Below are 15418 nucleotides of genomic sequence, written 5' to 3' on the forward strand. Positions count from 1 at the left end.
CAAAGAGGTATCTTGGAGGATACCCTGATGAACATCACACCCTCCCCATGCATGAAAACACTCGGTAATTAAGAGCAGGGACATAAACCGCTGCAAACTGGCACAGCTTTATCTGCCTTCCCCAAAACCCCTCCGGAAACTTGGTTGTGCCACCGTCTTGCCAAGGGTCTGTGGGAAGCAGCCAGTCTGCAGCCCCTGGGGTGATGGTGACCAGTCCCAGAAGCCTGCTAGGATGCCCCAAACCTTTGCTGGTGCAGATTTATTTATCAAGGCCACACAAGCTGAGGGCTTTGCTTTTCATTGCTGGGGGATTTAGCCCAAGGTAGAAGCAGCCAAGCAAGGGGACGTGGGCTGGGGTGAGCATCCCCTCCCCAAACCAGCCCTACCATCAGCCACCCCCCGGCTTCACACGCTAGTAGGTGAACACATACATTGGGGATTAAAAAAATGTTTCGCTGTATTTTAGCGGCCAAGTTTTTCACAGATTAAAAATAAAGCTGCAGAGCAAGCACCCACATGTGTGAAATGGGGCACCTCTCGGCCCAGCAGCGTGGGTGGTCAATGCACCTTCCCACAGGCTCCCAGGCTGTGTTTGGGGTGGGGGGGAACCACAATTAAATGGAAATAAATGAGCTGACAAGCTTCTGTGCAGAAGCACCTGCAGAAAAAGAAAGGGAGGGGTGATGGAGCAGCCCCATAACTGCTCGTCATTCCTGGCAGGACAAGGCGAAGGATTTCACAGCAGGGCAATGCAGGGAGGTGATTTCGGAGGAAGGGGCATGTGAAAGCAGGGCAGACCCCCACCTGCCACTGGCTCAGCAGCCCCCATGTCCCCCTCCCTGAGCCATGGGGCAGCAGCGTTTCAAAGGATGCCATGGCACTGGTTGAATCTCCATCTTCTCCCTTTACCTCCCCCCTGGGGAATTTGGGTTCCCTTGCCTACAAAACAAGGGACCGACATGCCCCTGGACCCAGAGTTTCCTACGCAAAGGCCAAAATTCCGGTTTATTGTGGGCACAGCACGCCCACCCTCCGGTCGCCTGTCATCCGTCGGACCCGCCGTAATCCTGCCCGCAGCAGTGGCTTGGCATCCGGGCACCTCCTCGACAGCGGATGCTCTGCTGCAGAAGCGCTTATAAATTAAGGATTTTTTTTTTTAATTTTTTTTGCTTTGTCCCTGCTAGGAGTCGTCATAGAGAGGGTTGTTGTAGTTGCCCCAGGAGCCGTAGTCGTGGTCATCCAAAAGTCTGCCATAGGAGGAGTGCCTGCCAGGGGAAAGCAAACCGCCCAGCATTACCAGTTGCTTTGGGGATTTATTAGTTCTTTTACCATGGGGTAAAAAAAAAAAAAAAAAAAAAAATTGCATGCAAGTCCTCACTAGGTCGAGCTTTGGGATATTTTAGCAGGAAGCACCAGGACAGAAAATAAGCCTAGGCAGGATTTTGCCCCCATTGAACCAGACTGGGACATGCCAGGGAATTAAAACAAGACCTTTGCTCGTCTCAGTTGTCAGCAAAGCCTCATTACAGATGCTCAGCGCTGGGCCACACTGCTGTTTATTGTCTAAGTCACAGCAAGACCCGTGGCGGCAGCTTGCCCTAGGGATAATTACTGGTTATGACTATGCTGAACAGCATCTCCGGCATTTGAGTGAGGCTGTTGTAAAACGAGGAAGAAAAACTCTGCTTTTCAGTATAAAAGCGGTAGAAAATACAGCCATGCTGGGACTAGAGACTGCACATCGCCCCGCCGGGCTTGGGGACAGCATCTCCCCAGGGCTTTGCCCCTGAGCATCACCCTTGCGATGGTGAGAGGGGCTGCAGCCTGGGGGGGGGCCACAGCTCAAGCACCCCACTGAGCAGGGACCCCAAAAACAGCCTTACCTGATCTTGAGGTACGCCGCTGCCCCGAAAACCAGCACCACCACCACGATGACCGTCACGGTTATGGCCACGATGCTCCCTGCGGAGGGAGCATCAGAAAGGGTAGCGCTCAGCCCCCCTGAGTCCCAGCCCCATAGCACTCACCCCACACCCCAGCCGCTCCCAATACACCCATGCCAGCCATCTCTGGTCAGGGGCAGGGGGGGGACACATTCCCTCACTGCTTCCCAAAGCTCCTGTGGACAATGCTGGGCACCCCTACATTTTTTTGCAATGACTCCCTTCCCATAAAGGCAGGGCAAGGTGGATTTGGGATAAAACACAGCTGGGCTTTGCTTGAGGACTATGGACTTGCTCCTTGATGCTCCTCCCAGTGCCAGGCAGCATTTAGCACTGAGCCAAGGCTAGAAAATGCTCCAGATCCCTCCCTTTTCTGGCCTTACGAAGCACTTTTAAGCTATCTGAGCTTGCGGAAGAGGACAGGTGAAAGCTGGTGTCAGCTTAGTGAGGTCTCCAGGAGGGAGAAGAAAAATCTACATCTTCCTAACTCAGGCTGCACCCACCATCCAGGCACTTGTTCCCTCTCACCCTTAAGTGTTTCAAGTCAAATTTGCAACTAAGGATTTTAGTCACATCTCCAGGCAACTGAGGTTTGGTATCTACAACTCCTTGTCTCCACCGGTGGAGCAGATGACATAGGGTCCTCCAGGAAAGCTCAGCTTTTGCTGAATGCTGCTCTCTGAAAGCTGACCACCTCTTCCCTTCCAATTCGGGGGGTCTGCCCCTCTTATCTAAGCACCTTGAGGTTGACATTATATCTATATATATATATGCAGATGGAGAGCAGTGGTGCTTACCAGCGCTCAAGGCACGCGGGACCTCTTCCATGGTGACTCCGGTGGAGAGGGTGGTTTTGCCAGTGGCCATGGCCTCGGCCGCGGTGGGGCTCGTCACAGTCACTGGGGGGGACGTTGGCTCCACAGCCAGGCTTGATGCCTTGGCCAGCGTCCCCAGGGAAGGGATGTCCTTGGTCAGCGCTGGTGGCTGGGTGGTGCCAGGGCTCATGAGGACAGGCGTTGGGGACAATACCGTCCCGGGGGATGAGTACAGGTTGCTGGTGGGGAGGGAGGAGGAGGATGATGATGCAGGTATACCCGTGGGGCTGGAAGCTGCCCCCAAATCCATCGTGCCTCTTGCCAAGTTGGCAGTATTTGCTGTCCGAAGACCCGGGGTTGTCTCCAAGGTTGGTGGCACCGAGCTGGGGTTGGAGGCTACAGATGGGCTGTCTGCTGTGGTGATGGTAGCTGTGGTGATGGAGCTCACGGTGACGGAGGCAGGAGCAGGGGACAGTGCCGCCGCAGGGGTGGCATTGTGGCCATCTCTCTCCACCAGCCTGGAGGATGCCCCATCTCCGGCAGGTCCCGAGGACATGGGCAGCGAGGGCTGGCCAGGAGCTGGCACGGGGACAGCTGCATCCCTGGAGCCTGGCCCCGCTGGGATCCCCTCCGAGGGGAAAGGAGGGCTGGCGGGGGTGAGGGGTGATGCTGTGGAGTCATCACCCAGTCCTAGGAGTGAGACAAAGAAGTATTAATAATGGGGAAATCCTCGGGGCCACCTGGGGTTTGGGTGAACGCTAAAGGGTTTGGGAATGAAGCTGGAAATAAATTTGTTTTTAAAATGCTGAGAGCCATCTAAAAGAAAGAAATGGGAAATATCACTACATAGCTAGAGGTGAGGTTTAAACCAGACCAGTTGCCCCGGCATGGGTCAGCACCATTTCTCCCCAAGGCTGGGATCCCCGCCATCCCCAAACACCCCCTCCATCTTCCCAGCATCTCCTCCCAGCAGCCAGCAAAGCAGCAGGGGAGCAAGCTCCTCCTCGGCAGCAACCACCACGCAGCTGGGAATGACAACACAAGACGCCTCTTTCTCCTCCCATTTCCTTGTGCATTCATTCATTTCTCTCCATTTCTCAGCATGAAGATGAGTCATTTTTTCCTCTATCTCCACCAGCCGATTGCTAGGGTTTCACCCCCACACACACACACTCTCCAGGGCTAAACTCAGCACCAGGCCAGCACTAGCAGCTAGCTCCATCAGCACGGCTGGGCGAAGGGAAGAGCGTGCCAGCACTAAGTGACATCGGGAGGGATTTTTATTCCCGTGCATTCATTTATTTACACCCCCAGAACATCCCAAGCCCAGCACTGGAAAGACCAAGAACTTGCTCCAGCGCAAACAAGCCGCAACGAACTAATTACTGTATGACTGCGGAGGACAAAAAAAAAACCTCAGCAAAATGCTGATTCTGTGGGAACCCTGAAGCCAAACTCCCACCTCAGGTCCAGAGGCAGAGCAGCAGTGAGAGCACAGACAGCTATCACAGTAGCTCTTCGTCAGGAGGAGCTTGCAGATCATACGTGGCTGGGCATCACTGGTGGGCACATAAGGGTCTCCTCCCCATCACCAAGCCACCCCCAAGGAGATGTTGTCAACCACCACAGCCAAACCTGCTCTCCTCCCAAAGTCAAACTGAAATGCCACCCATGCAGGTGACACCCAAGGTAGCAAGAAAGGACCCAACCTGCACTGGAGATGCATTTTAGACAGAACAGAGCTGTTGCTGTCCCACCACGCGACTCTCATTGCACATAAAGCTGCGCCAAGAAACAGTGGCTTGGGAAGGACTCAAATTTGGGAGCAGGGGCTGTGCAACACGGGGTTCCTCCAGCAAAGCCCCTCACTGCTGAGCACCCAGGAGAGCCACAAGGCTCCCAGGGCACAGACAGCACCCCATGCTGAAGGAGAAATGGCAACACTTAGCACCTGTGTGTAGGAATGGTGGGATGCAGCACCAGTGAGCAGGGACCCATTAAACCATGTTTTTGGTTTTTTTCAGCTATCAGTGCAAACAGAGGGCTGCAGGCATCTGACATGGCTTCACTCAACCTGCACACCTTCAGTGGAGGAGGACAGCAGAAGGGACATCTCTGCTAAGGACCTCCAGCTCACTGCAGCAAGCGCTGGGTATGTAGCACACCTTTCATGAAGGCATTTTCTGTCTAGAGACTGCAAACATATGCTTGGCCAGGGATTTAAAGCCAGCTCTGGGGCATGACTTCTACTAGACCCCAAGGTATTCAGGAGCACAAGTCCCTGGCACACTTGACCCAAAAGTTTTTTTTCCTGGCACCGTAGGTACCCCCTGTGATAGACCCCATTTCCCAAGCAGGAGGGTCTGGGAGGTGGGATTGGGGCCATGGGTGCTCTTCTCCCACAGACAGGCACTTGGAGATGCCTCTGAGCTTTCACCCTCCTCAGGCTCTCAGTCTGCTGAGGCACAAGGCTGATAGACCTTAGGACAAGGGAGAAGAGATGGATGACAAGCTGGAGTCTGGTTACCAAATAAGCCACCATGGCTCAGCACCCATGGTTTCCACACCCGGCCCAACCACAGCAGCAGGGACATCCAACATCCTCCTTCTCCACTTTCCAAAGCATACCAGGTTCCTGCAAAGCTTCTGCCATCAACAGGGCTCTCTGATGTCTCCTCACCCCAAGACCTCTACATCTCGGTCTTTCTGGGCATTACTGGCATGTGAACTTGAGCTGCATTACTGTGCTAATCCTGAGCTTAAAAGCCATTAGTTCAGCTGAACGCACTGGTTTTCACAGCTTGGCTTCACCCACAGCACCTCACCAGGACAAAGCCTGCCCACAGCGCCGGCTCCGTCCAACAATCCTGATGGGTCCCCACTCATCCTCGCCCCTCCTTCTGCAAAGGCTGGTGGCTCCCTTGCTCTCAGTTCTGGCACCGCAATACCATAAAACCAAATATTCCCTGTGCCGCTCCATCCCCTTGCGTAGCTCTCCACGCTGATGTGCCACAGGCAGCAAGTGCCACGTCCCCTACAGCACAGGCAGGTCCCATGCCAGCACGGTGGGACCCGCAAAGCACCTGCAGCAACATCTGCTAGGGAGCAACACCATTTGGTACATCCCTTTCAGTGGCCAGAAACAATCTGCAAGAACCTGCCTCTTCAACATGCTGATATTGAGGTTCAAGTGGTTGATTTGTGCCCTTTTTGCTTTTACACCGGTACCGCCCCTTGCCCTTTCTTGACTGGGTTGAAGCATCCCCATATGGTCTTCCCAACATACCCACTTCGGGCGGGCAGGTGGCAGAGTACAAAGAAGGGATGCTGCTGAAACTGCATCTCCTTTTTCAAGGGAGAGAAGGTACAAACGCCATTTCTAGCAGGTACTGTTAGTCCACAGCCTCCCACATCGCACGAGCTGAAGGTGCCATCAGCCCCAACCCCAAGAGAACACAGCCCGCTGGTTTTCACGGCCGAGGGTGGGACATGAAATCGTTGGCTGGATTCATGAAGAGCATTGAGCAACAGGGTCTTTCTCAAGGATTTAACAGCATGCAGCCATCCTGGGCCTTATGCAAAAGGAGGCATGGTCTCTGCCAGAGAGCAGAGGGGTCTGCTTTGGAGATGCATGGGTGGAAAGGCATACCAGCAATACAAGTTGATACAAAGGCATGAGTGAAGAACCCAAGCCCTGCCCCAGCTCCACCAGCCTCCCTGCACCTGCACTTCTGACCTCAGATAACTGGATTATTTCCCCACACACACAAGCTACACCGACACCAAGTCGGTCTCCCCCATCAGCAGTGATGCAAGGCACCATCACTGCAAGTGCTATTGCAACAGCAAACCCCTCAACCTCTGCAATGCTGCCTGAAGGTGCCCAGCTGACAGGACATTGCATTGCCAGAGTAGCTTGCAGCTCATGCATGCCCTGAGCAGAGCACTCATCAACTGTTTTAAGAGGTCTGCACTGGAGACGGCTAAGCCAGGGCAGAAATCAGCTGCCATGTGGTAGCGGAGGGTGCCAGCAGTGCTGACAAACGAGGACCAAGCATCCCTTCGCCCTTGGTGTTCTTCAGATCAAGGTTCAACACCTATCTGTATTTTTGTAAAATAATCCTTTCTCCATCACACCTTGGCATTTCAGATGTGTGACTTCTCCACCAGGTAGCAGACAGCCTCTGCAGCCCGTAGCACAACATGCTGCTGTCCCATCAAGCGCAGCAGGACCCTCCCAGGGCTGGTAGCACCTCCAAAGCTTATTACCTCTCTGTAAATGTAGAAGCTTCCAGTCTCTCTTGGACACAGGCAGCTTACCACCTCTCTGCAGAGCTACCCTGGTGTCCCATGTGGCTTGCTTGTGCTTTGGGTCAGCCAAGCTCTCGTGACCTGCTTGAACTTTGGAGGCAAACCGATAGGGACCTCAAAAAGCTGGCAATACTGCTAGCCAGGATGAGTCAGGAATTTTCCGATAGTATCTAAGGGGTATAAATTCAGAGGATGAGCCAAAACTGGATGCAGGAACAATCCTTGGCCGCTGGCTGAGCGCTCCCAGCCAAGCGGGTCACAAGTCACAGGGACATTTCCCAGGAGAGCAAGCACTGCCGAAGGCAGCACGCTGCTCAGCTCAGCCCTGGTTTCCCCCATCTCCCCCTGCTCCTGCGGGGTCATTGCCAGCCAAGCTTTGGTTTCCAGATCGATAGTGCTGCATTAATCTCTGCTAGCAAACCCTGCCTGTGCCAGCCCTCTGCCATCCTCTTGTTCCCCCGAGCCGTCACCTCCACCGGGTTATCTGGGACCCGGCAACTGCCCTGGGGTCCAGCTCTCAACCACAGCACATCACCCCCCTCACGCACAGGCTGAGCCCCTTTGCACTGCAGGAAAAGCCCAGCCAGGATCCCAGAGGCAATGCAGGCTGCTTCTGAACTGGGTTAGGATGAGGAGACAAAAAGGACCTGGCTGAGGACCCCCTTGGCCGATAGCTCCACATGGCCTCATGCCACCGCACCCAGCTCACGGACAGCCGGCCCCGCAGGTGGGTGGGCCAGAAGAGCACCCAGCTTGTCTGCAAGCCCAGTCCTCTACCAACACATCTGAAAAGGAAAAGAAAAGCCAAGGTGAGGCTTTTCCTTGTTTCTCCAACACCTGGTCTGTAGGAGCCGCAGCTATGAGCGGGAACCGGAGCAGCGCACTGGAATAAGGGACAAAAAACCCAGCAGAAAACTTCTTTTAGGGCCACATGACTTCAAAGGCTAAAAAAAACTCAAACAGGGGTTGTCAGAGGGACTGAAGGATTTTAGCTGTCAAAGGATGACAAGCATAATTAAGCCCTGAGGAATTTGCCCATCTAATCCACTTAAGGCAGTTGACCACCCCGCTAGAATCCAGCTCAGAGCAGAGGCAGGCAGGGGACTGCCAGGACAAGGTAACCACTTGAAAGGTCCTTTTTCTAGGTTGTTCTCCCTAGGAGTACGGGAAGCAGCCAAGGAAAGTAAAACCCAGACCCCTATAATTCAAATATCTTGCTCTTAGGGATTATCAACCCTAATCACCTGCCAGCCCAAGGAATGAACCATCCACCTGACATTATCTCCCTCTCCTATTTGCAGGCTGTTCTCCTGGCTTCTGCAAGCCACACAAGAGTAGAGGTTTCACCCTCGCAGAAGCTGAACGCTTCCTGGGCTCTGCTTGGGAAACAGCTGCCTGACCTGGGCTGGCAGCCTCTCCAGCAACGCATTTCTCAGGCACTCCAGAAGCAACTGCAGCAAGCTTTTAAATTGTTCTGCCAGATGAAACGCAGCATTAAAAAAAAAAACCAGAGAACATCTCCAGCCCAACTGAATGACATCAGATAGAGCAGCCATGCCACAGCAAACAAACATCCACTGATAAGGCAGAAATGGAGCTTTTAACGAGCTTCACTTCATGACTCATCACATCTGATGTCATTACCAGAAGGTCTACATGACCTAACCCACACACCACATGCATGCTCTCAGCCTGAATCAAGTAAGGCACCCATATCCCACCTGCAGTAGGTCATCAGCCTCTGGCAGGCAATGTCCCAGGGATAATAAAAGTTTCTGTAACATTAGTATTGTTTCTTCTCCCTCCCAACAGCTTGTCCTGACTGTACTTACACAAGGAATCTAACCACCCTTTCTGAACAAGAAATATAACAACAGAAGGAGAACAAGCCACCACAACAAAGAGGTCTCTTGAGCATCCACAGCATACTGCGCTTGTGCAGCAAGGGTGGGTACCACTTTCCACACCAGCTCAGCAGCTGCTTCTGGGGCAGGCACTAATGAAAGCATATGACAAAGACCATACCTAAGCACCATGCTATTTTTTAAAGCAGAAGTCCATAGTAACCTCACTATATACCCACAAGACCTATGCAAAGTAGGATGCTGATACAGCCCCATCCTCTGCTCAAGACAAGGGGATACATTAAGTTTGGGGTCAACACAGAGAAACAACTAGAAGCAACATCAGAACATCATCCCAAAACAGAAAAAGAACACATTAGAGACAACCTACACACGAGACAGGTGCAAGAGCCACCCAAGGCTATAGATGTATATACACACCACACAACTAAGACAAGGAGTTGGGACTGGAGCCCAAGCTTAAATGGAGCTCCCGGACCAATGAGCAGAGGGTGCGTGTGGGTGGGGGGTCCAAGGTGAGGCTCGTCAGGGTGATTAGGGGCTATTAGCACAGTGGGGGCTCCGACATAAAAGCTGGTGGCTGGAGCTGTGTCCTTTCTGCATAGTATTGCTAAAAGGATAGGAAAAGCATTATGAATAATTAATTGTAAATGATGGTACTAGCAAGGGAAAGCACGTGTACAGGCATGAGTTTTTCTTTCAACCTTTTTAGAGGAGTAACTAGACCCTAAAAACTAAGGTGAGTTGGTGTGGCTCACTCTGGGTGATGTGTTTGGTGGTGCATGATCTTCTTTAACCTTCTGCAGGTCCTATATTATGCTATTTCTTGCTAAGTAATGATGATAGAGCAACCCTGATTCCTCTGGTCCAGCAGCATGCATTGGTTTATTACCAGGTTAAGTGATGCAGAGCACTAAAACAATTTATGTTTAAATATAGGGTGAGGACTTCCTGTTCATGACCTTCTTCTTGGCTTGGCTTTGGTTTCTGTGGCTGGGGATTACCGTACTTTGTGCTGTTTTTCTGCAGTTCCCTCCCCTGTTGTTCATGCTTAGGTAAAACTTCTATTGTGCTGGTGCTTCTTGGCTGTAAAACTGGTAGTATCTAGTTGTGGGTGCCAAAAGGTTTCCTTGTGGTGGTTAAAACTCAATAAAACTGGTTTTTGCTTTGGGTCCAACTTGTTTTTCAAGCTGTTCAGCACTAGGCTACCTTACCTTGTTTGTCACCATGTAATTTGGGCTTTGGTGTTGCTCATTTCTTTCCTCTCTGGTTGGAAGGCCCCATCTACAGCAAGCAAGGGTCTGATTAAGCTCTGTACTGATAGGGGAGAAGGAAGAGGGAGGATGTGGTGGTTGGTTTAGGCTTTGAACTCGCATTTCTGCTTTTCTAGGGCACTGTTGCAGAGCCCTGCTGTGTTATCGCCAAGAAATAAGGATGATGGGGTGGTTTGGGAGCAGCTCTGCAGGGCCTAAGCTCTGTCTCAGACCGAACAAGCTTTCCATCTCATCTCCGAGGGAGACCTAGCTGGGTTGGTACTGGGAAATGGTAACTCTTGGGGACATATCTGGCTGATGTTGAGCTTCAATGAGTAAACCAGGGCCAATGTGGTGGCTCTCCAGATCTGTAGCAAAGCTCCAGCACTGCATGTGTGTGCTGGTGACCTATAATGCTAACAGCAGCGGGAGCACCCCTGGGTGATGTGCTGCTTCCTTGCTGCCAGCTCGGCTCCTGCTGTTATCACCTTTCTTTTCAATGCCAGGTTGTGTTAGTGCTGGTATAAAACTGGTTGTGAGAGGAGGAAGAAACCAAGTGAGAAAACCAGGGGCCAGAAACATCAACAGGTAAAAGGCAAAGCTATCCAATAACTGCGTAAAGAAGCTAAGGCCATCAGATCAAATAAATCTGTAGTTGCTCTGATTTACTGGCAAGCCGAGCTGGCTTTCTGTGTGATTAGTTTTCTTCTGCGGCATGGTCGTTAAGTGGTTTAGCTCTAATTGCTCTGAAGCCTGAAGCTTTCTGTAGCTAAGAGAAACAGCTACGCAATGGAAATCAGTGTGCTGTCTCCATGTGTCCCTCACCATCCAGAGGCCCCATCCCTGGGGGAGAGGCTGTCCCAAACATGAAGCTGGCCAGGGCACCCTGGAGATGTCCCTTGGCAGCTCTCCTTGAGGATGCAGCCCCCCCAGGGGTTGCTGCTGAGCAAACCCATCAGTATCCACCTCCCTGGACATAGGGGTGGTACCAGCATCTCTTGTAGATGCATGGCCTGCCTTTTGCAAAAGGCAAGAGCAAAATCCACGTGGCCAAACACATGAAGTTGGGGGCTTTGGGCAAGGAGAGGCTCCAAGTGAGGTCTTCACTGGCTGGTGGGTTATGGCCTGGCTTGGGAGCAGCAGCTGCTCTTCTCCTGGCTATTGCCTGGGAGGAAGGAGCTAAGATGGGGGCCTGGCTTGCTCTTGCATGCATTTCAGACCCTGAGGAAAGCTGTTGCAGGCAGATTGCTCTTGAGGAACCAGGCGGACAGCATCCTGCAGTCTCTGCTCTTCCCAGCTAAAAATGATAACGCCAACTTGTAAAATAAAGATGACTGCCTGCATGTTGCACGGTCCCTATGACCAGCTCCTTTCTTGCCTGGGGTGGGTGTCCAAGTCCTCAGGCAACCATCTGCCCTCATGTCCAAACCCAGCAGCAAGGGCTGTTGGTCGCACAACAAACCCACCCTTCACGGCAGCTGCGGAGTTGGGTAGCCACACCACCCTTCCACACAAAGAAAACGTGATGTTTCCCCCACCCAATGCTAAGTGCTGCTTAATCATTCAACTCACGAAGCGCTTGATTCTGAAGTTGCAACGAAATTACGGCAGAAAAGAAGGCGAAGAGGAGTCTTTCGAGGTTTTTCTCCTTCTGAGAGTGACAAAGCAACCTGTGGCTACTGGTCAACCCATGCAGCCGGAGGTGTCTGATGAGGAGCTGGGGTGGAAAGCCTCTGCGTTCTTGGAGAACCCCTGGCTGGCAGGGCCCTGTGTCCCCCTTGGGGTGTGTTGGCAGGCTGTCACCTCGCGTGGTGGCTTTAGCTGATGGCTGGGCGTAATGAGGCTGCTGGGCAGTGTGGGAACTTTTCCTCTCGGTGTGAGCTTTGCCCTCATTAAGAGCAGTAGTTTACAGTGCCAGCTCTTTCTGAAATGATTTTTGCTTGATCTAAGTAAAAAAAACACTTCAGCTATTGCGTGCTTTATTTTTGAAACATGCAAATATGCGTTACGCTGGGCTTATTTCCCTGGGATGTTATACCACGGGAGGAGAAACCATTTGTCAGCTCTTTGGGCTGGGAGGCTGGCAGATGGACCTGCATGCCCATGCAGCTGGGCTTGGGCCCCCTCGCAATATGTTTTTTTTCCCAGGCAGATATCTTGGATATGGCTCTCGAGCCGGCCAGGCGTGTTGCAAACAGCAGCTCTGCCCAAGTGACAAGGCACCAGCTAAATGATTTTCCTGGCTAGCTGCTAATTACTGCTTCTAGGTGCAGCTTTCAACATGCATCAGCTCCATCCCAGCCTTCCCCAGGAGGAGAAGCAATTGGGTTCAGCAGAGGAATTTTTGAGGTATTAGGGGCTGAAGCTGTTGCTTGCTCATTTGGGCTGGGAGAGGGGATAATTAACTACTCATCTCCCCTGTCCTTCAGCTCACATATGGGGGAGCGGGCCAGGAGCACCCAAAGCTTCATCTCCTCCGTGGCAGCTCAAAGCAGCCCGTGGTGCCAGGTTCTGAGACCCCCAAAAAGCAGCTTTTCCTCCCCGGAGGCTCCTTGCAGAAGCACCCAAAGCCTTTAAAGCCGAAAGCTGCCTCTTGCAGGTACTTTAAAATGTCTCGGCTGCTGGCTGGGGAGCAGGGTGAATTGCTAAAGGGGAAAGCGGGCTCGGGGCTGCAGCAACTGGGTGTTCGTATGGGGCTGGGCATCACGTCAGGAAAGCAAAGCAGGTTTGAATTTACATCCAGAGTAAGAAGTAATAATAGGAGAAAAACTTCCTTGTGCGAGATGCTATTATTTCATTATGTGGCCAGGCAAAGCCTAGTCTTATTTTGCTCCTGCCCAGTGACGTCCTCTCTATCACTAAGTCCTGAAGAATGAGCTCGAAGCATATTTAAATCACGCTTTTTGTTTTCTCATGGGTAATAAATATATTTTTCAGTGTTATTTCTATGGGGACAAAAAAAGTCATAGAAAGCATCTGAAAGATTTGGGGCTTTGGGGGTGTTTGGGAGCAGCCCGAGAGCCACGGGAACGTACTCCAGGGAAATCTTGCCCAGCTCTTCTGCCAAGCCTCGCTGGCTTTGGTGCTTTAGAGAGGGATGGTCGTGGGAACAGCTTTGGGTTTGGCCCGGGCGCTGGGAAAAACCCGCCTCCCAAGTCCAAAGCAGCCGAGGGCTGACTCCCAGCAGAGGCCGGCCGCTTTCAAGTGGCTCACCAAGGCGGTAGCCGAATCGGGGCCAGGCGGAAGCCCGCAAAGGAGGCGAGCGGCATCCCCTGCATCCCTGCGGAGCAAAACGTAGGTTCATCCCCATCCCTCCCATATGCGCTTGCTTGGAAAGTACAGAAACAAGAGCTTGTTGGCAAACTCCCCCTTTACAAGGGGTCACTTAACAGGAGACGATCTCCCACAAGTCGATGTGGTCCAGGATGATGGTTTGGTGCTCCTGCAGACGCGGCCTCCCCAGCTGCTGTTTTGGGGACACGGCTGCTGGCTGCGAGCTTTCGCAGGGAGCTCAAAACCTCACCCAGCCTTGACCCCTCGCGCTGCTCTGCTGCACGCCGACAGCAATTTAATAACAACAGCTTCGCCCGATGTATTTCTCCTTGTGCGCGTCCCCGTCGCTCAGTTATGCAAGTGTGGTTTTCATGTCTCTGAGCAAGCAGCTCTTCGTGTTGTTTATTAAAAACCCAGCCTGGACGGAGGGATAACCTGGGCGTGCTGTCATTTGAAAGTGCTCCCTGTCGCACCGGCCAGGGACTGAACTGTCTCCTCTGACTGTCTTAGTGAGGGAAAGATGTCAAATTAGGTGTTTTTATGAAATGGGGAGGTTGATATCGCTGGGGGGGCGGATAGAGGGAGATGCTTTTAGCTAGTCAGGGAAAGTGCCAGGTGCTGGGTGTGCAGGGGCCTCCACTCAAGGCCGGGGCGAGCGATAAAAGCTCCTTCAAAGCAGTGACCGTGCTGGGAAGGGGGATGTGAGGCTGGGGGGTGAGCTCCAGCCCGGGCGTGGGGAGATGCTGGTGGTCCCCTGAAGTTGTCCTCCTGTGCCCTGGCTTCAGGCCAGCTAAGGATCCTTCTGCGGGGCAGGGGTCTAGGAAAAGAGGGGTGAAACGCCTCTCGCCTGGCCCCACTGGTGTCGTGGCAGCCGTGGGCATGGGGGGCATGAGTGGGACCGGTGGGGTGGGTTTGCTCTACGGAGCCCTTCTCCGGGCATCCTGCCTCGGCCGGGAGGGAGCCGGGCTGTCCCCGGCAAGAGGGGCTGCCTTCTGCCTCCCGTCCCCATCGCATCGCTTCCCACCCCGGGTCCCCGGTACCATCCCACCTCCCCCCGCCCCCGGTATCCCCCCCCCCCTCCCCAGCCCGGTGCGGCGGCGGACCCTTACCTGCCGGGAGGAGGAGGAGGGCGAGGAGGAGGCAGCAGCAGCAGCAGCCCATGGTGCCGGCGGCGCTGGCAGCCGCGGCGGGAAGGACGCACCGCCCGGCCCCGCTGCCCGCCCGCCGCCGCCGCCCCGGTCCGGCCCCCGCCGCCGCCGCTTCCCGCCCCCCCCCCCCCCCCCCACTCCAGCGCCGGGCGTACAGCGGCACCTGCCGGCACCGGGGACCGTAGCGGGGCTCCGGGACAGGGCACCGGGTATAGCATGCAGGGCACCAGGCGCTGGGTACAGGGCATCAGCAGTGGGTATCAGGGACTGGCCGTAGGGGACTGGGCACTGGGTAGTCCATACTGGGCACAGGCACCCTGTCCTGGGATGACGCACTGGGCACCCAGCAGTGGTACTGGGTGCTGAGCACCGTGCCAGGACCCAGCCCCAAGCGTGGCACATCGTCGGCGGGCATCACCCACCAGGCACCGGGTGCTCTTGTCCCAGCCGGTGGCATCGGGCGGGTGCTCAGGGTGCCCTACGGCACTGGCCCCTTGCCCCTCTCCTTCCTCAGGGCCACGCTGGCTCCTGTCTGAATATAACTTATGCTTTTAAAGAAATAAATGCTGTGTGCACCTTGCCAGGGCATCCCTCTTCCCTCGGGGAGACGCGGGGCAGAAGCCCTCTCCTGCTATGGCTGGATGGGGTTGCCCCTGCCTGCCCTCACTGCTGAGCATGGCCTGTCATGTCTGGGCCCCATGGAGGGGGACACCACGGGTACGTGCATCAAGGGAAGCCAGGCCAAAGCCAGGCAGCCAGAGCCCTGCCTTTCCACGGCATGAACAGCTCCCAAAATACAGCTCCCGGTGC

The 15418-nt window shown here is 53.9% G+C and overlaps 1 protein-coding gene across 1 annotated transcript; it reads right to left on the minus strand.

The window, feature by feature from the left end:
* Positions 1-224: 224 nt before the first annotated feature.
* On the minus strand, positions 225-14621 carry PARM1 (prostate androgen-regulated mucin-like protein 1). The gene is made up of 4 exons (XM_050896420.1): positions 14570-14621; positions 2741-3448; positions 1884-1962; positions 225-1265 (listed from the first exon to the last, which is right to left on the minus strand). The coding sequence occupies exons 1-4, from the start codon at positions 14619-14621 to the stop codon at positions 1181-1183; spliced, it is 924 nt and encodes a 307-aa protein (XP_050752377.1). The 3' UTR covers positions 225-1180.
* Between the last annotated feature and the right edge of the window lie 797 nt (positions 14622-15418).

The sequence above is a fragment of the Gymnogyps californianus genome, chromosome 4 (genome assembly GCF_018139145.2).
Source record: "Gymnogyps californianus isolate 813 chromosome 4, ASM1813914v2, whole genome shotgun sequence".
NCBI lineage: Eukaryota > Metazoa > Chordata > Aves > Accipitriformes > Cathartidae > Gymnogyps > Gymnogyps californianus.